The 26,981-nt window shown below is 45.6% G+C and overlaps 1 protein-coding gene across 7 annotated transcripts in view; it reads left to right on the top strand.

The window, feature by feature from the left end:
• Positions 1 to 1,857: 1,857 nt before the first annotated feature.
• LOC115168129 (protein phosphatase 1 regulatory subunit 12B) overlaps positions 1,858 to 26,981 on the top strand; it is a 45,614-nt gene continuing 20,490 nt past the window's right edge. For 3 of the 7 annotated variants that reach the window (XM_029723091.1, XM_029723090.1, XM_029723089.1), the window contains exons 1-5: positions 1,860 to 2,066; positions 3,530 to 3,620; positions 10,996 to 11,214; positions 11,400 to 11,538; positions 12,146 to 12,270. In XM_029723091.1, the coding sequence (XP_029578951.1) occupies positions 2,047 to 2,066; positions 3,530 to 3,620; positions 10,996 to 11,214; positions 11,400 to 11,538; positions 12,146 to 12,270 (594 nt within the window). In that variant the 5' untranslated portion in view covers positions 1,860 to 2,046. Of the gene's footprint in view, positions 2,067 to 3,529; positions 3,621 to 10,970; positions 11,215 to 11,399; positions 11,539 to 12,145; positions 12,271 to 20,402; positions 21,095 to 26,981 lie in introns of those variants that run through there. The other 4 variants (XM_029723092.1, XM_029723087.1, XM_029723088.1 and 1 more) reach the window with 4 other exon arrangements.

The raw sequence follows: 26,981 nt of genomic DNA, 5'->3' as shown, positions 1-26,981 counted from the left end.
CCTCAAATGCTATAACTTCAATTTCTCAAACATATGACTATTTTACACCATTTTAAAGACAAGACTCTCGTTAATCTAACCACATTGTCCGATTTCAAAAAGGCTTTACAGCGAAAGCAAAACATTAGATTATGTCAGGAGAGTACCCTGCCAAAAATAATCACACAGCCATTTTCAAAGCAAGCATATATGTCACAAAAACCAAAACCACAGCTAAATGCAGCACTAACCTTTGATGCTCTTCATCAGATGACACTCCTAAGACATTATGTTATACAATATGTTTTGTTCAATCAAGTTCATATATCAAAAAACAGCTTTTTACATTAGCATGTGATGTTCAGAACTAGCATACCCACCGAAAACTTCCGGTGAATTTACTAAATTACTCATGATAAACGTTGACAAAATACATAATTATTTTAAGAATTATAGATACAGAACTCCTTTATGCAAACGCTATGTAAGATTTTAAAATAGCTTTTCGGCGAAAGCACATTTTGCAATATTCTGAGTACATAGCTCGGCCATCACGGCTAGCTATTTTGACACCCACCAAGTTTGCGGCTCACTAAACTCAGAATTACTATTAGAAAAATTGGATTACCTTTGCTGTTCTTCGTCAGAATGCACTCCCAGGACTTCTACTTCAACAACAAATGTTGTTTTGGTTCCAAATAATCCATATTTATATCCAAATACCTCCGTTTTGTTCATGCATTCAGGTCACTATCCGAAGGGTAACGCGTGAGCGCATTTCGTGACAAAAAAATTAAAAATATTCCATTACCGTACTTAGAAGCATGTCAAACGCTGTTTAAAATCAATTTTTATGCGATTTTTTGCGGAAAATAGCGATAATATTCCAGCTGGGCAACGTTGTATTCATTCAAAGGCTGAAAGAAAAAAAAATGGAGAAGTCTTGTGAACGCGCATCTCAGTCTCACTGTCCCCAGGCTGACCACTTACAAACTCTGCTGCTGTTCTTTGCCCAAAGATAGCAGACACCCCATTCCACTTTCTGGTGCCCTTTGAGAGCCAATGGAAGCCTTAGAAAGTGTCACGTTACAGCACAGATGCTGTATTTTCGATAGAGATGCAACAGAAGGACAACAAATTGTCAGACAGGGCACTTCCTGTATGGAATCTTCTCAGGTTTTGGCCTGCCATATGAGTTCTGTTATACTCACAGACACCATTCAAACAGTTTTAGAAACTTTAGAGTGTTTTCTATCCCTATCCATATCTACTAATTATATGCATATTCTCGTTTCTGGGCAAGAGTAGTAACCAGTTTAAATCGAGTACGTTTTTTATCCGGTCGTGAGAATACTGCCCCCTATCCCAAACAGGTTGTCTCAAAGCTTTAAAAATAGTCTTTAACCTGTCATCTACAATGATTGAAGTGGATTTAACAAGTGATATCAATAAGGGATCATATCTTTTACCTGGTCAGTCTGTCATGGAAAGAGCACGTGTTCCTAATATTTTGTAACCTCAGTGTACAATTCATAAGACAAAATTGAGTCAATATCAGATGCAATGTAAAACAAACAAAAATACAGCACAACACAAACATGACATTGCTTTGCAACAATGCACAATGGATTAGTATCGTTATACAATTATTTCTAAATTTGTGAAGACTACAACCATTGTGTATCTGCACCGAATCACTGATCTACAAATCATCTTGCACCCTCGTAATGTGATCAAGTTTAGCGAATCGGCGCAGCAGCTTGCTCAGGCCAATCCCCTTGCACGCTTGTGTAGTGTGTAAACTGCAGCTCTTGCATCAGGCTCTTGGAGACACAATTGGCTCAGATTGCTTCGCGTCCCGCCTACTGTATGAGTCTGTGTATTGACTGCGCTGTGCCTCGCCTTGCCTAGCTGATGGAGAGGAAACAGTCTCTCTCTCTCCTTTTCCTTCTTTCCCCCTCCCCGTTATCACTCCTCTCTCTCCCTCTCCCAGAATCTTATCCGGCCTCTCCCACTGCAGTCTCTCTCCACCGGCCTCAGTCTCTGACCTTCAGCTAGCCTGGGACCATGCAAGCCTGTCTGCCCAGGTATGGAACTCACCCCGACCCTTATCCTATCCCCTTATCTGCATGACTTCCCTGTGTTTTTACATGCAGAATGAAAAAGCTAGCTACTTCTTTTACTTTGATCCGAGATGGTGGTGTGGCCCCCTCACTGGTGTTTGGTATTGGAAGGTATTCCCTTCCCTGGAATTTGTATTGTACTGTGTGGGAAGTTGGTGCCCCTGGGTTGTGTGTGTTGGCGCACAACCCAGGAGTGAAAGTGTGTATAGCTAAAGTGCTGTACATATTTAGTACACTCAATGGAAGGAAATAAGTGTTTCTTCACATACCCCATTTAGGGTCATTACATTTTGTTGGTCAGGTTCAATAATACGGTCATTATAAATGGAATAGTAGATTCTGGTGCATTGGAACTAAAATACCTCCCACCAGCATGTTTAAATTACAACCCCAAAAAATGCATCCTATATAAATAATTGGTATCAAATTAGACATGCTTAAATCAAGTGTTTTTGAAACGTAAGCAAAAGTATGTTATCTCCTATATCACGTTTGCCTAAAGTCTTTTTTATGATTGTGAATCTGCTACTGTGTAGAAATATGACTGTAATGTTGCTACAGAATCCCAGCTGCTGGTAATGTAACAATCCACAGCCCTTTAATCAGTGTTAAATAATGCAGTAGACTGAGGTCCTGACAGACAGCCTACTTAGGCTTTCTCTCAGGATGGAGGGTGTGGAAGTTGCCTCCCTGGCAGAGCAGAGGCTGATCAAGCGATACTCAGTACAGTAAAAGGGAGGGAGAGCAGCCTGCAGCCGGTACTAGTGGGAACAACATTAGCCATTACCCTGAATGCTGCTTACTCGACTTTTCCTCTCTCTGTCTATGGAGCCCAATGCCTGCTTACGTGGCTGTCACTCAGGGTTCATTGATTGGCTACTGAGACATGAAACATAATCATGAAAGGAATACCACACAGTCCTAAGAGAATTGTACTATTGATTATAGCGCTAAGCATTGAGGAGGTGATGCAGTCCTTTGGTTATTATTGTGAACTTATTGTGTACTTTGTGTAGTCCATAGTTGTTTTGTGATTTGCATAATAAGTATATGGTCTTTCATTAAGTATATCATGATATGAATAACGAATTAAGTTGTTTAGGTTGTTGAGCGATGGAATGAAGAGCCACTTCAACATAATGAGGACGTAATTACATGTAACCTGCTCTGAATATCTGTTTTGGTAGTACCTTTCAGAGCGATCACTTCCCATGAAGATTATGGATGTGATTGATTGCACTGCTACCCTCTTATCCTGAAAGGTTGTGATGATAATTTGAGCCTAATGTCAACTCACCCTGATATGTTGTTACCTCGTGCTGTGCTCGAGTACTAGGTGACAGTGTGGCCAGAGTTCATTGAAACTATTTATAGGGCATGACAGCTATGTCCTCCAAAGTGCAGCTGTCCTGTTTCCAACCCTGCAGGTCATATCTAACCCCGGTGAGAGATGAGGAGGCAGAGTCTCAGAGGAAGGCCAGGTCTCGCCAGGCCAGGCAAACCCGCAGATCCACACAGGTACAACACAAGGGCCAATTTCCCAGACACAGATTAAGTCTAGTCCTGGAGTGAAAATGCATGGTCAATGGAAATTCTCCATTAGGAATCCAAGACAAGGCTTAGTCTGTGTCAGGGAACCCAACCCCAAGATATGCTTTACTATTCATGTGATTTTATTGGACTATTTATCTATAGCAAGTATTTCCAAACTGGGGTGCGCGAAATGTCGTCGGGGTACGCCAAATTAAAAAAAAAACATTTTTCTTCACATTTTCAAACAGTATATTTATATTTTTCAACAGGGCTATAGATTTTGTCCGGACCTCTGGCACTCTCTTTGGGGGTGCCACATGGTTCAATCCTCAGGCTGACTCTTTTCTCTGTATACATCAATGATGTCGCTCTTGCTGTTGGTGATTCTCTGATCCACCTCTACGCAGACGACACCATTCTGTATACTTCTGACCCTTCTTTGGACACTGTGTTAACTAACCTCCAGACAAGCTTCAATGCCATACAACCCTCCTTCCGTGGCCTCCAACTGCTCTTAAATGCAAGTAAAACTAAATGCATGCTCTTCAACCGATCGCTGTTCACACCTGCCCGCCCGTCCAGCATCACTACTCTGGACGGTTCTGACTTAGAATATGTGGACAACTACAAATACCTTGGTGTCTGGTTAGACTATAAACTCTCCTTCCAGACTCACATTAAGCATCTCCAATCCAAAATTAAATCTAGAATCGGCTTCCTATTTCGCAACAAAGCATCCTTCACTCATGCTGCCAAACATACCCTCGTAAATCTGACTATCCTACCGATCCTTGACTTCGGCGATGTCATTTACAAAATAGCCTCCAACACTCTACTCAGCAAATTGGATGCAGTATATCACAGTGCCATCCGTTTTGTCACCAAAGCCCCATATACTACCCACCACTGCGACCTGTATGCTCTAGTTGGCTGGCCCTCGCTTCATATTCGTCGCCAAACCCACTGGCTCCAGGTCATCTATAGGTCTTTGCTAGGTAAAGCCCCGCCTTATCTCAGCTCACTGGTCACCATAGCAGCACCCACCCGTAGCACGCGCTCCAGCAGGTATATTTCACTGGTCACCCCCAAAGCCAATTTCTCCTTTGGCCACCTTTCCTTCCAGTTCTCTGCTGCCAATGACTGGAACAAATTGCAAAAATCACTGAAGCTGGAGACTCATATCTCCCTCACTAACTTTAAGCACCAGCTGTCAGAGCAGCTCACAAATCACTGCACCTGTACATAGCCCATCTGTAAATAGCCCATCCAACTACCTCATCCCCATACTGTTATTTATTTTATCTATTTTGCTCCTTTGCACCCCAGTATCTCTACTTGCACACTCATCTTCTGCACATCTATCACTCCAGTGTTTAATTGCTATATTGTAATTATTTCGCCACTATGGCCTATTTATTGCCTTACCTCCCTTATCCTACCTCATTTGCACACACTGTATATATACTTTTTCTATTTTATTATTCACTGTATGTTTATTTATTCCATGTGTAACTCTGTGTTGTTGTTTGTGTTGCACTGCTTTGCTTTATCTTGGCCAGGTCGCAGTTGTAAATGAGAACTTGTTCTCAACTGGCCTACCTGGTTAAATAAAGGTGAAATAAAAACATTTAAAACATTTTTTGACTGAAGTTTGTTTCTCAGCTGAGTAGCCTCGTTTCACTGCCTAAAATAAAATTAAACCATCTAGTGTTCAGCGAAATAACAACACAATGTCAAATACAGGTAGCCTAGTCAAATAATTAACATCCAATCACATTAACCGTTAATCTCTCGCGGGAAATCTTCACTCTTTCGCAGATATTTAGAAACGAAACATGACAATTTGAGAAATTAGCCACAGGAGTTTTTTGACTTTCCAGTAGTAAGACATGTATAAAAGCAACATATACCATTAATAAGAAGGGGCAAGAAGCGTCTTATATGGTAAGCTGGGACAATTCTGTGGGAAAAGACCAAAAAAACTATACAGACAATGTCTTCATCAAACAACACTGTTTCACAACACATCAGTGACACAGCAGGAGTTGTTTTGAAACAATTACTGCTTCGCATACAAGCCAGTGAATTATATGTGTTACAGATGGATGAGTCAACAGATGTGGCGGGCCTGGCACAGCTCCTGTTATATGTCCGTTACGTTTATGGGGGGTCAATTAATGAAGACATCCTCTTCAGCAAACCACTGGAAACCAGGACAACATGATAGGATGTTTTTAAAGTACTGGACAGCTTTGTGACATCAAATTGACTTTGGTGTCTGTACTGATGGCGCAAAAGCCATCACAGGGAGACATAGTGGAGTGGTAACGCGCGTGCAAGCAGTTGCTCCCGACGCCACTTGGGTACACTGCAGCATCCACCGAGAGGCTCTTGCTGCCAAGGGAATGCCTGACAGCTTGAAAGACGTTTTGGACACTACAGTGAAAATGCGCCCCTGAACATTTTCTGCATTATGCAATGATATGGGCAGCGACCATGTAACGCTTTTACAACATACAGAAGTGGGCTGGTTATCAAGGGGCAAAGTATTGACACATTTTTTGGAATTGAGAGAAGAGCTTAAAGTTTTCTTTACTGACCATAATTTACACTTGTCTGAGCGCTTGGACAAAATTGAGGCTATGATTAAGAAGTTGTAGCTCTTTTCTGTCTGCATTAACAAGGACAGCACACAGGTCTTTCCATCATTGTATGATTTTTTATGTGCAAATGAACTCAAGCTTATGGACAATGTCAAATGTGATATAGCGAAGCACCTTAGTGAGCTGGTTGTGCAATTCCGCATGTACTTTCCTGAAATGGACAACACAAACAACAGGATTTGTTATCCCTTTCATGCCCTACCTCCAGTCCACTTAGTGATATCTGAACAAGAGAGCCTCATCGAAATTGCAACAAGCGGATCTGTGAAAATTTTATTTAATCAGAAGCCACTGCCAGATTTCTGGATAGGGCTGCGCTCAGAGTTTCTTGCCTTGGCAAATCACGCTGTTAAGACACTGACTGTCACGTCCTGACCAGCAGAGGGAGTAGTTGTAGTATTTGGTCAGGACGTGGCAGAAGTTGTGTGTTGTATGTAGTTTCTAGTTGTTCTGTTTCTGTGTTAGTCTGTGTGACTCCCGATCAGGAACAGCTGGATATCGTTGTTCCTGATTGGGAGTCATATATTAGGTGTGTGTTTTTCTCCTGGAGTTGTGGGTTGTTTATTTTACACTGCTAAAGTATCTGTATAGCCTGTAAAACTGTTACTAGTCGTTCTTGTTTATTGTTTTCCCGTGTTCACTTTATTCAAATATAATTAAAGATGAGCATACATATCCCAGCTGCGTTTTGGTCTATTCAACACGGCTACATTCGTGACAGAACAACTCACCATAAAGAGACCAAGCAGCGGAGAAAGGAGCAGCAGGTGGAGTATATGGACTATAGAGAGAGATGGACTTGGGAACAGATTCTGGCCGGAGAGGGCTCGTGGAAGAAGGCTGGGGAGGACCGGGAACGCTACCGGGGAACACGACTGGCGAGGAAGCCGGAGAGGCACCCCCAATAATTTTTTTTGGAAGGGCACACGGGTAGTTTGGCTAGGCCAAGGAAGAGCCATAAGCCAGCTACCTGTGATTATATGGAGGAGCGTATGGAGTGGAGGGCGCCGTGTTTTGCTGAGGTGCGCACAATCTCGCCCATACGCACGCACAGTTCGGTGCGAGCTATTCCAGCCCCTCGCAGATGCCGTGCAAGAGTGGGCATCCAGCCTGGTAGGAGGATGCCTGCGCAGCGCGTCTGGTCGCCGGTACGCCTCCTAGGACCAGGCTACCCTACACCCGCTCTACGCATGGTAACCATCAAGCCCCTGCACAGCCCAATTCACCCTGTACTAGCACCCCGCTCGTACAGGGCTGCTAGTTCCACCCAGCCAGGACGGGTTGTGCAGGAGGTGCGAGCAAGACCACCTGTGCGCCTCCATGGCCCAGTCTGTCCAGTTCCCGCCTCTCGTGCTGACCTGGAAGTGCGTACCTCCAGTCTGGCACGACCAGTACCAGCACCACGGATCAAGCTTCCAATGAGTCAGCCTAGTCCTATTCAGCCTGTTCCCGCTCCTTGCACTAGCCATGGGGTGCGTGGTTTCAAACTGGCAGTTCCAGTACCATCACCACGCATCAGGCTTATAGTGCGTAATAGTAGTTCCTCTCGGCCGGTTCCTGCTTCCCGCACTAGCCCTAGGGTGCGTGTCTCCAGCCTGGTAACTCCTCTACCAGCCCCACGCATCAGGCTTCCAGTGCGTCAGCCCAGCCTCGAGAGTTCGGAGACAGTGCCCCGTTGAGAGTATCCAACAACAGTGTCCAGTCCAGATTATCCGGCAACAGTGTGCAGTCCAGAGTATCCGGCAACAGTGTGCAGTCCAGAGTATCCGGCAACAGTGTGCAGTCCAGAGTATCCGGCAACAGTGTGCAGTCCAGAGTATCCGGCAACAGTGTGCAGTCCAGAGTATCCGGCAACATTGTGCAGTCCAGAGTATGGTCTGCCTGCGACCCGGAACCAAGGGAGTCTACCTGCAACCCGGAACCGAGGGAGTCTGCCTGCGACCCGGAACCGAGGGAGTCTGCCTGCGACCCGGAACCGAGGGAGTCTGCCTGCGACCCGGAACCGAGGGAGTCTGCCTGCGACCCGGAACCGGGTGAGTCTGCCTGTGGTCCGGAACAGTGTGAGATGGAAATTAACTGTGAACTGAATGAGTCTGCCTACAGTTGTGAACTGAATGAGTCTGCCTACGATCTGGAACTGAGTGAGTTGGCCTACGACCCAGAACTGAGTGAGTCTGCGCTTTGGTCCCCTTCTTCTAACGACAGCCGTTACAGAACTACCCACCACCAAAGGACCAAGCAGCGTGGTCAGGATGAATGGACCTGGGAGGAAATCCTAGACGGGAAAGGACCCTGGAGGCAGGACGGGGAGTATCGCCGTCCAAAGGAGGAAATAGAGGCAGCGAGAGCAGAACGGCGATGCTATGAGGAACTAGCACGGCAACAACGGAAGCCCGAGAGGCAGCTCCCAAAAAAATTTGAGGGGGGCACACGGGGAGATTGGCGAAGTCAGGGTTGAGACCTGAGCCAACTCCCCGTGCTTACCGTGGGGAGCATGTGAACAGTCAGTCACCATGTAATGCGGTGATGCGCACCGTATCTCCGGTGCGCATTCACAGCCCGGTGCGCTCTGTGCCTGCGCCCCGCAGTTGCCGTGCTAGAGTTGGCATCCAGCCAGGAAGGATTGTGCCAGCTCAGCGCTCCTGATCTCCAGTACGCCTTCTAGGTCCAGGATATCCTGCGCCGGCACTACGCACTGTGTTGCCAGTGCACCTGCACAGCCCAGTTCGTCCTGTGCCCGCGCCCTGCACTTGCCGGGCTAAAGCAAGTATCCAGCCAGGGCGGGTTGTGCCAGCCATAAGCTCCAGACCACCAGTGCACCTCCACGGCCCGGTATATCCTGCGCCAGTTCTACGCACTGTGTTGCTAGTGCGCCTGCACAGCCCAGTTCGTCCTGTGCCAGCGACTCACCCTTGCTGGACTAAAGGAAGTATCCAGCCAGGACGGGTTGTGCCAGTCATAAGCTCCAGACCTCCAGTGCGCCTCCAAGGCCCAGTATACCCTGTGCCTGCTCTGCGCACCCGGCCTCCAGCAACGTTCCCTAGTCCAGAACTCTCAGCGACGTTCCCCAGTCCGGAGCCTCCAGCGACGTTCCCTAGTCCGGTGAGACCTATTCCGGCTCCACGTATGAAGCCTCAAGTGATGATCCATGGAAAGAAGCCTGTAGGGATGATCCATGGCCCGGAGCCTGTAGGGATGACCCATGGCACAAAGCCTCCAGTGATAATCCATGGCACGAAGCCTCCAGTGACGATCCATAGCCCGGAGCCTCCAGTGATGATCCATGGCAAGAAGCCTCCAGTGATGATCCATGGCACGGAACCTGTAGTGATGATCCATGGCACGGAGCCTCCTGAGACGGTCTACAGTCCAGGACCTCCTGAGACGGTCCACAGTCCGGAACCTCCTGAGACGGTCCACAGTCCGGAAGCTCCTGAGACGGTCCACAGTCCGGAAGCTCTTGAGACGCTCCACAGTCCGGAAGCTCCTGAGATGGTCCACAGTCCGGAAGCTCCTGAGACGGTCCACAGTCCGGAAGCTCCTGAGACGGCCCACAGTCCGGAACCACCTGAGACGGCCCACAGTCCAGAACCTCCAGCGACGTTCCCCAGTCCAGTCTTCAACGACGGTCTGCAGCCCAGAGTCTCCAGCGGCGGTCTGCAGCCCGGAGTCTCCAGTGGCAGTCTGCAGTCCAGAGTCTCCAGCTGCAGTCTGCAGTCCAGAGTCGCTGATCCACGGTCCGGTTCCTCCGACAACGATCCACGATCCGGCTATACAAAAGCGGAGGGATCAGCGGGCGGAGTTGGGGCTATGCCCCGAACCGGAGCCGCCACCAAGGGTAGATGCCCACCCGGACCCTCCCCTATAGGTTCAGGTTTGCGGCCAGGAGTCCGCACCTTTGGGGGGGGGGGGGTACTGTCACGCCCTAACCTGAGAGAGCTGTTTTTCTCTGTTTAGTTAGGTCAGGGTGTGATATGGGGTGGGCATTCTATGTATTGTATTTCTTTGTTTTGGCCGAGTATGGTTCCTAATCAGAGGCAGCTGTCTATCGTTGTCTCTGATTAGGAATCATACTTAGGCAGCCTTTTCCCATCTGTGTTTGTGGGTAGTTGTTTTCTGTTTTGTTATCTGTTACCTGACAGAACTGTTGGCTTTTCGTTGTTGTTATTTTTAGTTTAATGTTCTCAGTATTAAATAATTATGAACACTTACCACGCTGCGCTTTGGTCCCCTTCTTCTAACGACACTCTCTCCAATACAACCCAACATTGCAGAGTTATGTGCATCCTTTCAAGCATACACTTCTCATTAACCTGTGATGAGTTATTCACAATTTTCAATGAACAAATAAGGTTTTATATGTAAGATGGTTAAATAAAGAGCAAAATTATTGATTATTATTATATTTTTATTTGTGCCCTTGTCCTATAAGAGGTCTTTGTCACTTACCACGAGCCGGGTTGTGACAAAAACTCACACTCATTCTTATGTTTGATAAATGTATCGCATATTGTGTGTGTGGCAGGCTTACAATGATGGCAAAAAACAACATTTGATAGTGCGCTGACCCTAATGCTAGAGGGGGTACACAGCTGGAGGTTGAATGTTTGAAGGTGTACGGGACTATAAAAAGTTTGGGAACCACTGATCTATAGTATCTTGTTGATCTTAGGATGTACTGTCTGCATCTTCGTCAGGGTGTGACCCTGGCTGAACTGAAGGAGGCTCAGAGGACCTACAGCCTGTCTCCTCTGGACAGAGACAGACAGACAGAGGATGGATGTAGCAGACTGACTGACAGGTCCTGTCTGCGGGGGAGAGGGTCTACAGAGGACAGAGGAGAGGCCAGGTCCAGCCTGGCCCAGTATATGGAGACAGAGGATCACAGTCCTACATGGAGCAGGGAGATAGACGAGGTGGGGATAAAACTTCAATCATTTAGCATTAACCTTTCACCTCAGGATCTTATTATTGTCATTGGTTATTGTTTATAGATAATCTATGAATGGAATTTTGTGAGAAGTCATCTTGTACTATAGTAGCTGTGTAGTTCAAGGTTCAGATGAGCCAAGTATTGAAGCGCTGTTTTTACCATTTTAAGCTTGGAAATCATAGATCAAGGCTGGGGACCATGGAGGCAGAGTATTCCACTGCAGGACCAGGCCTCACATCTCTCTCTGCCAGTGGGCTCTATACCCTGCCTTTCTCCTCCAGCCTAGCCAACCGCACATTCTCCAGAGGTCAGCAACCACACATTGTACACAGTCACACAGAAACGACTGAATCCGGATGTTTATATTTTACTCAAGCATGTTTTAAGGAAGTTGCTTTGCTACAGAAATGTTACTGTATCGATATATCCTTGTCATGTGATATACAGTATGTACCATAGGAATAAATTGTTATTGTCACGTCCTGACCATTGTAAGAGGTAATTTGCCATAGTGGATTGGTTTCCAATCAGAGGCAGGTGTCTTTCGTTGTCTCTGATTGGAAGCCATACTTAGGCAGCCTGTTTTCTTTTGGGGTTTGTGGGTAGTTGTTTCCGTTTAGTCTAGTGGACCTGACGGGACTGTTGTTGGTCGTTTTGTTGTTAAAATGTATTCATTAAAGACAAAGAATGAGCACTATACACGCTGTGCCGTGGTCTCCATTCAACGACCCCTATGACAGTTATACCTGACACCCTTCGTCCTATGATTATGTAAGACTGTCTGCTGTCAGTCCATCAGTTTTTATTTGTTTTATTTTTATTTTTTACTGTAAGAACTCTATAGGATAAAGAACTTGGCATGGTTAGGTGCAGTAACTGTTTAGTGATTGTCTCTTATCATGTGAATACTATAGAAGTTGAATGGAAAGATGAAAACCAGAACCCCATTGAGGATCCCTCCAAAGATGGCCTCGCCACAAGAGAGAAACAGCTTTGGTTCTGTGACCAAGAGGCAGATGAAACCTACCAGACTTTTAAGGTATGTGGGTTTGATCAAATTCACTACCAACGTTAAAGCTATGATCTTATAGATTTTACATTTTTCAGAATTGAACAACACAAAAAATATAAACTCCGTCTGTGACATTTTCAGCTACCACTAGGTGGTGACAAAAGAAAGTATTATTTCAGTACAGTGCCATTCTCCTCCCAGATGATGGGCCATTTGTTGAGCAACATTAGTTGCATTTGCGACGGGGAATTGTAATATATTCTATTACACACTTCACTGATTATATTGTCAGAATAATAGCATGGGATTTCTATGATTCTTGAAATACACTACATTCTCATTCATTCTAGTCATTTAGCAGACACTCTTATACAGAGCGGCTTAAAGTAGTGAGTGCAAATATTTTCATATTTGTTCGTACTGGTCCCTTGTGGGAATCAAACCCACAACCATGGCGTTGCAAGTGCCATGCTCTACCAACTGAGCCACACGGGACCAAAAGTATGTGGACACCTGCTCGTCAAACATCTCATTCCAAAATCATGGGCATTTTATAGGGAGTTGATCCCCCCTTTGTTGCTAGAACAGCCTCCACTCTTCTGGGAAGGCTTTCTACTAGATGTTGGAACATTGCTGCGGGGACTTGCTTCCATTCAGCCATGAGCATTAGTGAGGTGATTAGGCCTGGCTGGCAGTCGGCGTGCCAATTCATCCCAAAGGCCTTCGATGGGGTTGAGGTCAGGGCCCTGTGCAGACCAATCAAGTTCTTCCACACCGATCTTGAGAAGCCATTTCTGTATGGACCTAGCGGTGTGAACGGAGACATTGTCATGATGAAACAGGAAAGGACCTTCCCCAAACTATTGCCACAAAGTTGGAAGTACAGAATCGTCTAGAATGTCATTGTATACGGTAGCGTTAAGATTTCCCTTCACTGGAACTAAAGGGCCTAGCCCGAACCATGAAAAGCAGCCCCTAACCATTATTCTTCCTCACCAAACTTTGAAGTTGGCAGTATGCATTCGGGCAGGTAGCTTTCTCCTGGCATCCACCAAACCCATATTTGTCAGACTGCCAGATGATGAAGCGTGATAACACATTTCCACTGCTCCAGTTCAATGGCAGCAAGCTTTACACCATGCAAGCCAACACTTGGCATTGCCCATGGTGGTCTTAGGCTTGTGTGCAGTTGCATGGCAATGGAAACCCATTTCATGAAGCTCCCGACAAGCAGTTCTTGTGCTGATGTTGCTTCCAGAGGCAGTTTGGAACTCAGCAGTGAGTGTTTACATTTACATTTTTAGTCGTTTAGCAGACGCTCTTATCCAGAGCGACTTACAGTAGTGAATGCATACATGTCATACATTTCATCTATTTTTTTCTCCGTACTGGTCCCCTGTGGGAATCAAACCCACAACCCTGGCGTTGCAAACACCATGCTCTACCAACTGAGCCACACGGGACTACACTACTACTACTAGTGTTGCAACCGAGGACAAACGATTTTTATGTGCTTCGGCGGTCCCGTTCTGTGAGCTTGTGTGGCCTACCACCTCGCGGCTGAGCTGTTGTTGCTCCTAGACGTTTCCAATTAGCAATAACAGCCCTTACAGCCCTTACAATTTGATGCACAGACTTGTTGGAAAGGTGGCATCCTATGACAGTGCCATGTTGAAAGTCACTGATCTCTTCAGTACGGGCCATTCTACTTCCAATGTTTGTCTATGAAGATTGCATGGCTGTGTGCCCGATTTTATTCACCTGTCAGTAACGGGTATGGCTGAAATAGCCAAATCCACTAATTTGAAGGGGTGTCCACATAGTGTATTATATTCTATTGCAATTACTGATACGTGTACAGTGCCTTCAGACCGTATTCAGACCCCTTGACTTTTTCCAAATCTTACATTACAGCCTCAGCAATCTACACACAATAGCCCATAATGACAAAGCGAAAACAGGTTTTTAGAAATGTTTGCAAATGTATACAACATTTAAAACAGAAATAGCTTATTTACATAAGTATTCAGACCCAGACTTGAAATTGAGCTCAGGGGCATCCTGTTTCCACTAATCGTCCTTGAGATGGATCTACAACTTGATTGGAGTCCAACTGTGGTACATTCAATTTATTGGACATGATTTGGAAAGGCACACACCTGTCTATAAAAGGTCTCACAGTTGACAGTGCATGTCAGAGCAAAAATCAAGTCATGAGATCAAAGGAAATGTCTGTAGAGCTCCGAGACAGGATTGTGTCGAGGCACAGATCTGGGGAAGGGTACCAAAACATTTCTGCTGCATTGAAGGTCCCCAAGAACAAAGTGGCCTCCATCATTCTTAAATGGAAGAAGTTTAGAACCACCAAGACTCTTCCTAGAGCTGGCCGCCGGGCCAAACTGAGCAATCGGGGGAGAAGGGCTATGGTCAGGGAGGTGACCAAGAACCCGATGGTCACTCTGACAGAGCTCTAGAGTTCCTCTGTGGAGATGGGAGAACCTTCCAGAAGGACAACCATCTCCGCTGCACTCCACCAATCAGGCCTTTATGGTAGAGTGGCCAGACAGAAGCCATTCCTCAGTAAAAGGCACATGACAGCCCGCATCTCTACAAGATTCTCTGATCTGATGAAACCAATATTGAACTATTTGGCCTGAATGCCAAGCATCATGTCTGGAGGAAAACTGGCACCATCCCTACAGTGAAGCAAAGATGAAAAGAAAAGTACAGAGAAATCCTTGATGAAAACCTGCTCCAGAGCTCTCAGGACCTCAGACTGGAGCAAAGGTGTACCTTCCAACAGGACAACGACCCTAAGCACACAGCCCAGACAACGCAGGATTGGCTTCAGGACAAGTCTCTGAATGTCCTTCATTTGCCCAGCCAGAGCTCGGACTTAAACCTGATTGAACATCTCTGGAGAGACCTGAAAATAGCTGTGCAGCAACACTCCCCATCCAACCTGACAGAGCTTGAGAGGATCTGCAGAGAAGAATGGGAGAAACTTCCCAAATACAGGTGTGCCAAGCTTGTACCGTCATACTCACGAAGACTCGAGGTTGTAATCGCTGCCAAAGGTGCTTCAACAAAGTACTGAGTAAAGGGTCTGAATACTTATGTAAATGTAATACTTCAAAAAATCAGTTTTTGCTTTGTCATTATGGGGTATTGTGTGTAGATTGATGAAAAAAAATAAACATACATTTTGGAATAACCTAACAAAATGTGGAAAAAGTCAATGAATACTTTCCGAAGGCACTGAATGTGTGTGCGTGTGTGTTTAAATGTGCTTGCTTTTCTTTGATACAAAGAATTGACTAACATCTGATCAGTGGTGTTGCATACAGAGGCCTGAAAGTGTTGTGTATTGCCAGAGGAGCTGTACTGCAATGTTAATGTAGTTTGAACGTTTGTGATAGAGCTGTTGTGTCACACTGGAAGAGAGTCCAGGGCAGGGAGCAACACCCACACACCCCCTTTTTATTTTATTTCACCTTTATTTAACCAGGTAGGCCAGTTGAGAACAAGTTCTCATTTACAACTGCGACCCTCTCCTTCCCTTTCCTTCTCCAACCACATCACATGCTCCAGGTATCTTGACATTCCATACCATATTGGGCAAAACGGGGAGCTTCTCTCCTGCGTCTTAGCCTTGAATTCTGCAGCCAGACGCAAGCGTCCCACCTTGCCCAGACAGGATATTAGATATAAAATGACAAAATCTTCTCCCGCCCCATGGCAAAATGTATAGAATTGCAGGAAATTAACTCTAAAACGTAAAAATGCTCTCTCTGCTGTCTAGAGGAGGGCCGCTAAAATGTTTTGCTCACAATAAAATCTCACTTGGGGCCCCATAAAAGGCTTATGTGGGTATGATTGTGGGTACGCAGACACGCAAGCCACTCATGATGAGTTCAGATTTTTGGTGGCCCCCACCTACATCGAAGTTGCCTATCCCTGTGTTAGAGGTTTTATGATGCTTGTATCTAAACCAAAGCAGATACTTTTAAGATTGTTCTATACTGTCACGTCCTGACCAGTAGACGGGTTATTTGTTATTATAGTTTGGTCAGGACGTGGCAGGGGGTATTTGTTTTATATGGTTTTGAGTGTGTGTTTATGTAGAGGGGCGTTTTATTTATGTTTCCGGGGTTTTTGGTTTAGTTCTATGTTGTACAGTTCTATGTCTGTTTCTAGGGTGTTTATTTCTATGTTTAGTATTTGGGATTGGGGCCTTCAATTGGAGGCAGCTGGTTATCGTTGCCTCTGATTGAAGGTCCTATAATTAGGAGTTTGTTTGTTTTGGGGATTGTGGGAGATTGTTCTTTGTACTGCTGTGTGAGCCTAAAAGGCTGTTTGTCGTCCGCTCATCGTTTTCTTGTTTGTTTTTCATGTTAAATAAAATGAGCATTCACATACCTGCTGCGCCTTGGTCCATCCATTACAACGACCGTGACATATACATCAGTTGGGGTCTCTAGAAGCTTCAATATGAGGTCCTAAACCTAGCATGAAAGTGCATCCTTGTATGGGCTTATATAGTCAAAATGTTTGCTTTGGGGTAAGTTGAGCCAATGGCACGTTGAGAAAATTGAAGTGTTTTCGTCCCAGGCGTAATGCAAGGCATTATGGCTGGGATGTGAGGTAACAACCTGGCCTGGCCTATGTTAAAAGTGTTCAAAAAGTACAATGTATTTGTTAGATGTGTTAAAATAAATAATATTAAAAGGAAAAAAGCTTTTGCATTGTGTTGAATTGTGTTTGGGAAATGAAGATAGGCATGGTTGAAAAAGGTAGCGGTCATATTTAATTCAGTACAGAAATCTGTAGGTGGCTTAACTTACCCTGTCCCGAGGCTCATCTTTGCCAAGAGACCACCTTTTTGGACAATCTATGGTATGTTTTAAAAACTGGAATCTGGAATGTATACATGAATTCTGATTATTTCCAGGGATACACAACATCCTGAAATATATGTAAATATCTTTGTTAGAAATAATACTATATTTCCCTTGATGGAGAAATGCTGAATGTAAAACATTTCTCAACTTACCCCACTCTCCCCTACAGTGAAATGGAGATTCCCAGAAATAGATACTAACGGGGGAAAAGAGAGAGAGAGGGAGTGGACTGAGGCGATTTGGGGGATGCCGGTGCAGTGGAGGGGAGTCCCAGAGAAGAATGTAGATTCACTTGGGGATGGTGTACTGTAGTGTGAGAGGGTAGTGATTGCTTTTTGAGCTCACTCTCTCTATTGCAGTCCGGCTGTCCCATGGTGGAATCCCAGACATAGACAGTTCGTAACATGAGCGTTCCTCAGCTTTTAAACACAGGCCTAAATCTGACTGTGATAATCGCCCCCCTAACCAGACAGCAAGGTTTTATCTGGAAAGGATGGAAAGGTGACCGCATTACCAACAATGAACTGTGCTTGCCTCTATGTCTATAATGATCTTAGCAGAACCCAGACCAGAGACAGGTGCAGTAGATCTCAGCTGGAGACCTCTCCCGTCTTTCACTTCTCTGAAATGGGATAATTAACGTGGAAGCTGAGGGAACGAGAGAAAGAGAGAGAGAAAAAAAACTGAGAGAAAGACTTTGCTCCTAGGCATAAATTCTACTTTCTTCAGCTCCTGATGTTGAGATTATGTTATCAGAGAGCTTCCTGTTCCCTCTCCTTTCCTCATTTCCCAACTGTATTATTCCATTATTCAGAATTCATTGACAGCTCTGAGAGATAAACACAGGAGTGTTTGATAGACCTACTCTCAATGTAAGGAGAGCTAGTTCTGTATAGCCCATCACGGCAAGGAGCTTAGCTGTGTGTGCTACAGAGATTCACCAGTTCTGTTGTTGCAGAGAGCAGGTTGGCTTAGGAGGGTTGAGAGTAGTATTAGAACTCCAGAGTATCTGTAAACTCTGAGGTTCTCAAAACTCATCATCTCTCAGCTGTGACTTAGGCCAAGGTACAGCTCATCCCCCGTAAAGATGCTAAAGATCTTGACAGACCAGCAAAGGCAAGAAAACAGATGGCGAGAGAGTCTGACTGTCTAAATGTATCTGTGTGTGTTATTATGTGTGTGTCTGTCTCCCCGTGACTGTTCGGGGTTTGGCCTCTCTAAGACTTGTAGAATGACCCCACACCAGGGATCTGTCTCTGCCAGTAACACTTAAAGGGACATTTAAAAAAATCTACTTCATATTCATCATATCCAGCAACACCCCAACATCAACATATTTGAAAATGGCGCGTTTCTATGTTTTGCAGGTAAAAATATAGAGGAGGATAAGTGTTTCCAATGACATCATCAAGCAATAAGTAGGCAATGCCCACACATCTGTTTAAAATCACATGATGCATACTGATGATGTCATTGGAAACACTGATCTTCTTCTATCGTTTTTACTACAAAATATAGAAAAGCGCCACTTTCACATATGTTGATGTTGGGGTGGTGCTGGAAATGATGAATATGAAGTTGGAAAATTGTGAATTTTCCCTTTAAACTAGTCAAGCAGCCACTATCCACTCCTTGAAAAGTATTTAGTATTTATTTAGTATTTATTGTACATCTGCCAGAGTAACATATGACTACACTGATAACATTAACCTGATTACTTCAAAGTAAGTGTTTAAGGACCAGAGTTATTCTGAGTCGGAGGGGGAGAGAGGAAAGGAGAGGAGGAGACCATAGCCAAGTGATGTATGAGAATGTTCCATATGGAAAGTCATGAAGGAAGGAGTCAGTCTACTCAACCTAAGCCCCAGATCCAGTGTGTGGAACTCCAGCTGAAATCAACTCTTTATATAGGTCTCAGCAGGCCTATCTCCACAGCCAGAACCAGTGCAGTTCACTGCCACAGAGAAGCTATTGGACTTCCTGTGTAGAAATGCAGACTGTCCAGCACCCTATTCCCTATATAGTGTATTACTTATGACCAAGGCCCATAGTGCTTTGGCCAAAAGTAGTGCATGTTGTAGGGAATAGGGTTCCATTTGGGATACAAACAGACTCTCCAGCACACAGATGGCCATTGAGGCATGCTGGGTAGAAAATGAACTGGAACAATTCATACGGACAGATTGGAATCTCATATTTGATATATGTGAAACTTCTATGGTTCTTATCTATGGGCCATAAAGCACAGATAATGTATCATTGAGATGACATGGCACAAGTCAAAAACTCCAGGTTTTAAATCACACTAAGGTTTTAAATCACATAGGTATAATGTGCAAAACCAATGTGCATAAGACATTGGTCAAAGTTCAGACTTTAAAAAGAAAAATATCAAACTTTGAAAATGTGCTCACATCTCAGTTAGAAGATTTACTTTCTCTGATTTTGTCTCGTTGCCTTGCTGCAGTTGAATGGCTGCATTTGCCCTGTGCAAAGAGACGGACATCAGTCCTCAGTATGACTCAGATGTTGGGAAGGGGGCACCAGGCCAAGGCTCAAAACAAGACCGCCAGGCCAGCATTCATTCTCTCTCTCTCTCTCTCTCTCTCTCTCTTTTTTTTCAGTAGATGAGTGAGGAAGATAAAAGAGTTAAGGAACAGCCACAGTCCTGCAAAACTCTATAAAAGGAAGGTAACAGTGAGCCTATGGCCTGTGTGTGCAGACTGAGAGGAAGGGATGGGGGATGAGGGGATTGAGGAGTTGTGTAAGATAGAGAAATCCCGCAGCGACTTAATATTTCTTTGTTCTAGAACCCCTCGCAGTTGCCACAGATTGAGTCATTGTTGCCTTTGTGTGTGCTAACTGACAACACAGGAAGAAATCAAGTGTAAAATTAGCCCATGAGCTCAGCTCACTGTCATGGTTTTTACAGCAGCATGGCAAGTACCATGAAACAGATTGTGAAAAACAGAGAGGGCTCGGACACAGTGGCCCTACATCCAAATGTCAACACTCATACTAACATCACTTCTCCCTGAAGCGTCATAGGAGGACAGGGTTACTTGACCGGTCACTGTTGATCTCGACTCCCCCCTACTTCTGTCTGTCTACTCCCCCCTCTCCTTATCCTCATCCACATCAATGGACAGCTTTAGCCCAGAGCCTGTACACAACAGAGCCTCTGGCAGCCTGCCAGAGAGTACTGCCAGAGCTGGAGTGAGCAGGGAGAGAGGGGAGTGAGTGGAGGGTGAGGGAGTCAGTTGGGACTGGAGAGATGGGAGGGAGATGGAGAGAGTGAATATTTAGAGAAACATGGGAAGCGAGATCATCTGGAACAAACATTTCACTGTGGTTAGGTTTGTCTTTGGGTGCGAGGACTTAGTGCGTTCTGTCGACTTTGATGTACAACAGGGAATCGGAGTGCTGACGCTGTGGTCTAACAATCCTCAACTAAGTTGATTAGTCTACTTCTTGAGTAAAACAGAGGTGCGTGTGTTTGTAGGAGTTGTACGAGTTAAGAGGAGAAAGTTATTTTGGCTGTTTTCATTCTTGTCTGATGATTGTTTTGCTGTCTACACTTTGGGGAGGAAGAGAGGGGGACTTCATATCAGCAGAAATAATTCCAGAGTTAGCAGCGTTCTCTCTCTCCAGCCCTCTGGACTGTGGATCGGGATTCCTCATACACGTACACACCTGTTGGTCAGGATCCCGGTGAGGCGAAGTGCAGCAGCAGCCCCAGCCACAGTCTGTGGATCTGTGCCTCTGTTCTGGATTGGAAGCCTCTGTCTGTGGACGGTATTGTAGAGGCTTGACCGGACCTGCGTCTGTGTCCTGGGTAGAGTGTGGAGATGTCATCTATGTACCCGCGCACCAAGGAGCTGTCCAGGACTAGGAAGTCTCTGTCAGACTCACCACCCTCCTCACCCTCTCCCACGGCCAAGAACTTCAGAGTAAGACACCAACTGTTACCTCTCTTGTCGGATCCTCAGAGTAGTTTCTGTAGCCACTGTTTCCACTTGAAGCTTATTTGAACTGTAGAAATGAGTGTTCTCTGCTAGTTTGAAATCCTACGAATTCTATTTAAGTATCACTGATAGTCCCTAATCGTGTGTGTGTGTGGGGGGGGGGGGGGGGGGGGGCGTCTTAAATGCTGATTATGTTGTGGCCGGTTTACTCCCAGCTCTTACTGTAATTGTCACCTCTAGTGTGCTGATCCAATATCACTCTACGTTAAGCAGATATATCATCCAGACTCATTTGATCTGTTGCTCATAGAGAGAAAAAAGGCTTCTCTGTAGATTAGATGTATTTAGGTCTGTGCTCTGGAGGCTCCTTAACACATGACCGGACATGTCACTGTGCCAACCACCTGACTGTTGCACAACCCTTGAAAGAGAGAGATGGGACTGGGGAGAATCTGCGCTGCTTCAGAAGCACAGTGCACCTGGCAGCATAGTCTGGAAAATATTTTGCTATTGAAACATTCCATTTGTGATTTCCTGTTGTTTTTCACAGTGTCTTATTAACTGATATGATTGACATTTATTACATGATTATTTATTGGTATTGCCTCTGCCTTGGTAGCACAGAGCCACAGCGGAATATGCTCATTTAAATAATAAAAAAGCACAAGAAGAAAAGATGTCAACCATAAAAGTAGGTTTTCAGATGGAAGTAATGGAGACAGGTGCTTAACTATCATGCCCTTCCACTACCACAGTACCTACAGTATAGTATCATGGCCCTCCACTACCACAGTACCTACAGTATAGTATCATGGCCCTCCACTACCACAGTACCTACAGTATAGTATCATGGCCCTTCCACTACCACAGTACCTACAGTATAGTATCATGGCCCTCCACTACCACAGTACCTACAGTATAGTATCATGGCCCTCCACTACCACAGTACCTACAGTATAGTATCATGGCCCTCCACTACCACAGTACTAACAGTAGAGTATCATGGCCCTCCACTACCACAGTACTAACAGTAGAGTATCATGGCCCTCCACTACCACAGTACTCACAGTATAGTATCATGGCCCTCCACTACCACAGCACCTACAGTATAGTATCATGGCCCTCCACAACCACAGTCCCTACAGTAGAGGATCATGCCCCTCCACTACCACAGTACCTACAGTATAGTATCATGGCCCTCCACTACCACAGTACCTACAGTAGAGTATCATGGCCCTCCACTACCACAGTACCTACAGTATAGTATCATGGCCCTCCACTACCACAGTACCTACAGTAGAGGATCATGGCCCTCCACTACCACAGTACCTACAGTAGAGGATCATGGCCCTCCACTACCACAGTACCTACAGTATAGTATCATGGCCCTCCACTACCACAGTACTAACAGTATAGTATCATGGCCCTCCACTACCACAGTACCTACAGTATAGTATCATGGCCCTCCACTACCACAGTACCTACAGTATATTATCATGGCCCTCCACTACCACAGTACTGACAGTAGAGTATCATGCCCCTCCACTACCACAGTACCTACAGTAGAGTATCATGGCCCTCCACTACCACAGTACTGACAGTATAGTATCATGGCCCTCCACTACCACAGTACCTACAGTATAGTATCATGGCCCTCCACTACCACAGTACTGACAGTAGAGGATCATGGCCCTCCACTACCACAGTACTGACAGTAGAGGATCATGGCCCTCCACTACCACAGTACCTACAGTAGAGGATCATGCCCCTCCACTACCACAGTACCTACAGTATAGTATCATGGCCCTCCACTACCACAGTACCTACAGTATAGTATCATGGCCCTCCACTACCACAGTACCTACAGTATAGTATCATGGCCCTCCACTACCACAGTACTAACAGTAGAGTATCATGGCCCTCCACTACCACAGTACCTACAGTATAGTATCATGGCCCTCCACTACCACAGTACCTACAGTATAGTATCATGGCCCTCCACTACCACAGTACTGACAGTATAGTATCATGGCCCTCCACTACCACAGTACCTACAGTATAGTATCATGGCCCTCCACTACCACAGTACCTACAGTATAGTATCATGGCCCTCCACTACCACAGTACCTACAGTATAGTATCATGGCCCTCCACTACCACAGTACCTACAGTATAGTATCATGCCCCTCCACTACCACAGTACTGACAGTATAGTATCATGGCCCTCCACTACCACAGTACTAACAGTATAGTATCATGGCCCTCCACTACCACAGTACCTACAGTAGAGGATCATGGCCCTCCACTACCACAGTACTGACAGTAGAATATCATGGCCCTCCACTACCACAGTACCTACAGTAGAGTATCATGGCCCTCCACTACCACAGTACTGACAGTAGAGTATCATGCCCCTCCACTACCACAGTACCTACAGTATAGTATCATGGCCCTCCACTACCACAGTACCTACAGTATAGTATCATGGCCCTCCACTACCACAGTACCTACAGTATAGTATCATGGCCCTCCACTACCACAGTACCTACAGTATAGTATCATGGCCCTCCACTACCACAGTACTAACAGTGGAGTATCATGGCCCTCCACTACCACAGTACCTACAGTATAGTATCATGGCCCTCCACTACCACAGTACCTACAGTATAGTATCATGGCCCTCCACTACCACAGTACTGACAGTATAGTATCATGGCCCTCCACTACCACAGTACCTACAGTATAGTATCATGGCCCTCCACTACCACAGTACCTACAGTATAGTATCATGGCCCTCCACTACCACAGTACCTACAGTATAGTATCATGGCCCTCCACTACCACAGTACCTACAGTATAGTATCATGGCCCTCCACTACCACAGTACCTACAGTATAGTATCATGGCCCTCCACTACCACAGTACTAACAGTAGAGTATCATGGCCCTCCACTACCACAGTACCTACAGTATAGTATCATGGCCCTCCACTACCACAGTACCTACAGTATAGTATCATGGCCCTCCACTACCACAGTACCTACAGTATAGTATCATGGCCCTCCACTACCACAGTACCTACAGTATAGTATCATGGCCCTCCACTACCACAGTACTGACAGTAGAGTATCATGGCCCTCCACTACCGCAGTACCTACAGTATAGTATCATGGCCCTCCACTACCACAGTACTAACAGTAGAATATCATGGCCCTCCACTACCACAGTACTAACAGTAGAGTATCATGCCCCTCCACTACCACAGTACTAACAGTAGAGTATCATGCCCCTCCACTACCACAGTACTGACAGTATAGTATCATGGCCCTCCACTACCACAGTACTGACAGTATAGTATCATGGCCCTCCACTACCACAGTACCTACAGTATAGTATCATGGCCCTCCACTACCACAGTACCTACAGTATAGTATCATGGCCCTCCACTACCACAGTACCTACAGTATATTATCATGGCCCTCCACTACCACAGTACCTACAGTATAGTATCATGGCCCTCCACTACCACAGTACTAACAGTATAGTATCATGGCCCTCCACTACCACAGTACTGACAGTAGAGGATCATGGCCCTCCACTACCACAGTACCTACAGTAGAGGATCATGCCCCTCCACTACCACAGTACTAACAGTATAGTATCATGGCCCTCCACTACCACAGTACCTACAGTATAGTATCATGGCCCTCCACAACCACAGTACCTACAGTAGAGGATCATGGCCCTCCACTACCGCAGTACCTACAGTATAGTATCATGGCCCTCCACTACCACAGTACCTACAGTATAGTATCATGGCCCTCCACTACCACAGTACCTACAGTAGAGTATCATGGCCCTCCACTACCACAGTACTAACAGAGTATCATGCCCCTCCACTACCACAGTACCTACAGTAGAGTATCATGCCCCTCCACTACCACAGTACCTACAGTATAGTATCATGGCCCTCCACTACCACAGTACTAACAGAGTATCATGCCCCTCCACTACCACAGTACCTACAGTATAGTATCATGGCCCTCCACTACCACAGTACTGACAGTATAGTATCATGGCCCTCCACTACCACAGTACCTACAGTATAGTATCATGGCCCTCCACTTCCACAGTACCTACAGTATAGTATCATGTCCCTCCACTACCACAGTACCTACAGTATAGTATCATGGCCCTCCACTACCACAGTACCTACAGTATAGTATCATGGCCCTCCACTACCACAGTACTGACAGTAGAATATCATGGCCCTCCACTACCACAGTACTAACAGTAGAGTATCATGCCCCTCCACTACCACAGTACTAACAGTAGAGTATCATGCCCCTCCACTACCACAGTACTGACAGTAGAGTATCATGGCCCTCCACTACCACAGTACTCACAGTATAGTATCATGGCCCTCCACTACCACAGTACTAACAGTAGAGTATCATGCCCCTCCACTACCACAGTACTCACAGTAGAGTATCATGGCCCTCCACTACCACAGTACTGACAGTAGAGTATCATGGCCCTCCACTACCACAGTACTGACAGTAGAGTATCATGGCCCTCCACTACCACAGTACTCACAGTAGAGTATCATGCCCCTCCACTACCACAGTACTGACAGTATAGTATCATGGCCCTCCACTACCACAGTACCTACAGTATAGTATCATGGCCCTCCACTACCACAGTACCTACAGTAGAGTATCATGCCCCTCCACTACCACAGTACCTACAGTATAGTATCATGGCCCTCCACTACCACAGTACCTACAGTAGAGTATCATGGCCCTCCACTACCACAGTACCTACAGTATAGTATCATGGCCCTCCACTACCACAGTACCTACAGTAGAGTATCATGGCCCTCCACTACCACAGTACCTACAGTAGAGTATCATGGCCCTCCACTATCACAGTACTGACAGTAGAGTATCATGGCCCTCCACTACCACAGTACCTACAGTATAGTATCATGGCCCTCCACTACCACAGTACTAACAGTAGAGGATCATGGCCCTCCACTATCACAGTACTGACAGTAGAGTATCATGGCCCTCCACTACCACAGTACTCACAGTATAGTATCATGGCCCTCCACTACCACAGTACCTACAGTATAGTATCATGGCCCTCCACTACCACAGTACTAACAGTGTCACGGTCTCCCAATACTGCCAGGAGAATTCCAAAGCTCTGGAGCTCAGGCATGAAGTTTCCATGATGTCAGCACAGAAAGAAGACATATTTGCAATATTTTCCTGGGAGAAAAAAGTGCACACAAAAAATCAACTGGAAGTGGCATGGTGTGATATGTTTAGTACTCTCCTCGTTGTTTATGATGAAAACCTGGTGCATTTCTCTCTGCCAAGGGAGATGTTTTGTTGTGTGCAGCAAAGCAGCAGACATTAATCTACAGTCCTTGATTGTAAACAAGCAAACACATCTGCCTCCTCAGAGGAAATGCTTAATGTCAAACTTTGGATAAGAGCAGAAATTTGGCCAGAAGTCCTGACGCCTCTCAGTACTTAGATGAGGAAAAGTCTTCCAAGTGAGAATAATAAGCCAAAATGGGGAGGTACTTTAGTTGTTTACTCTTATCAGTAATTTCCTAAATTATGGCCAGAAACAGGAGAGATCTGCAGTGAATAGCTGCAAAAGCAACATAGGCTTTTATGGTTATGTGTACAGTACAGTAGCCTATGGTCATTCCGGTAGGGTGGAACTCACTCATATTTTCCAGACGGGTGAACGGGCAAGAGTCCAGGCAGCCAGCCTAGGGGATAAGAGGTGAGAAGAAGAGAGAGGAGGGGGCTGACCATTAAAGCAGTCTTTCAAGAAATTAAACACTTTGCAGAGCA

The sequence above is a fragment of the Salmo trutta genome, chromosome 30, assembly GCF_901001165.1.
Source record: "Salmo trutta chromosome 30, fSalTru1.1, whole genome shotgun sequence".
Classification (NCBI taxonomy): Eukaryota; Metazoa; Chordata; class Actinopteri; order Salmoniformes; family Salmonidae; genus Salmo; species Salmo trutta.
The sequence above is the reverse complement of the archived record's forward strand: the minus strand, read 5'-3'. Positions and strand labels throughout refer to the sequence as shown.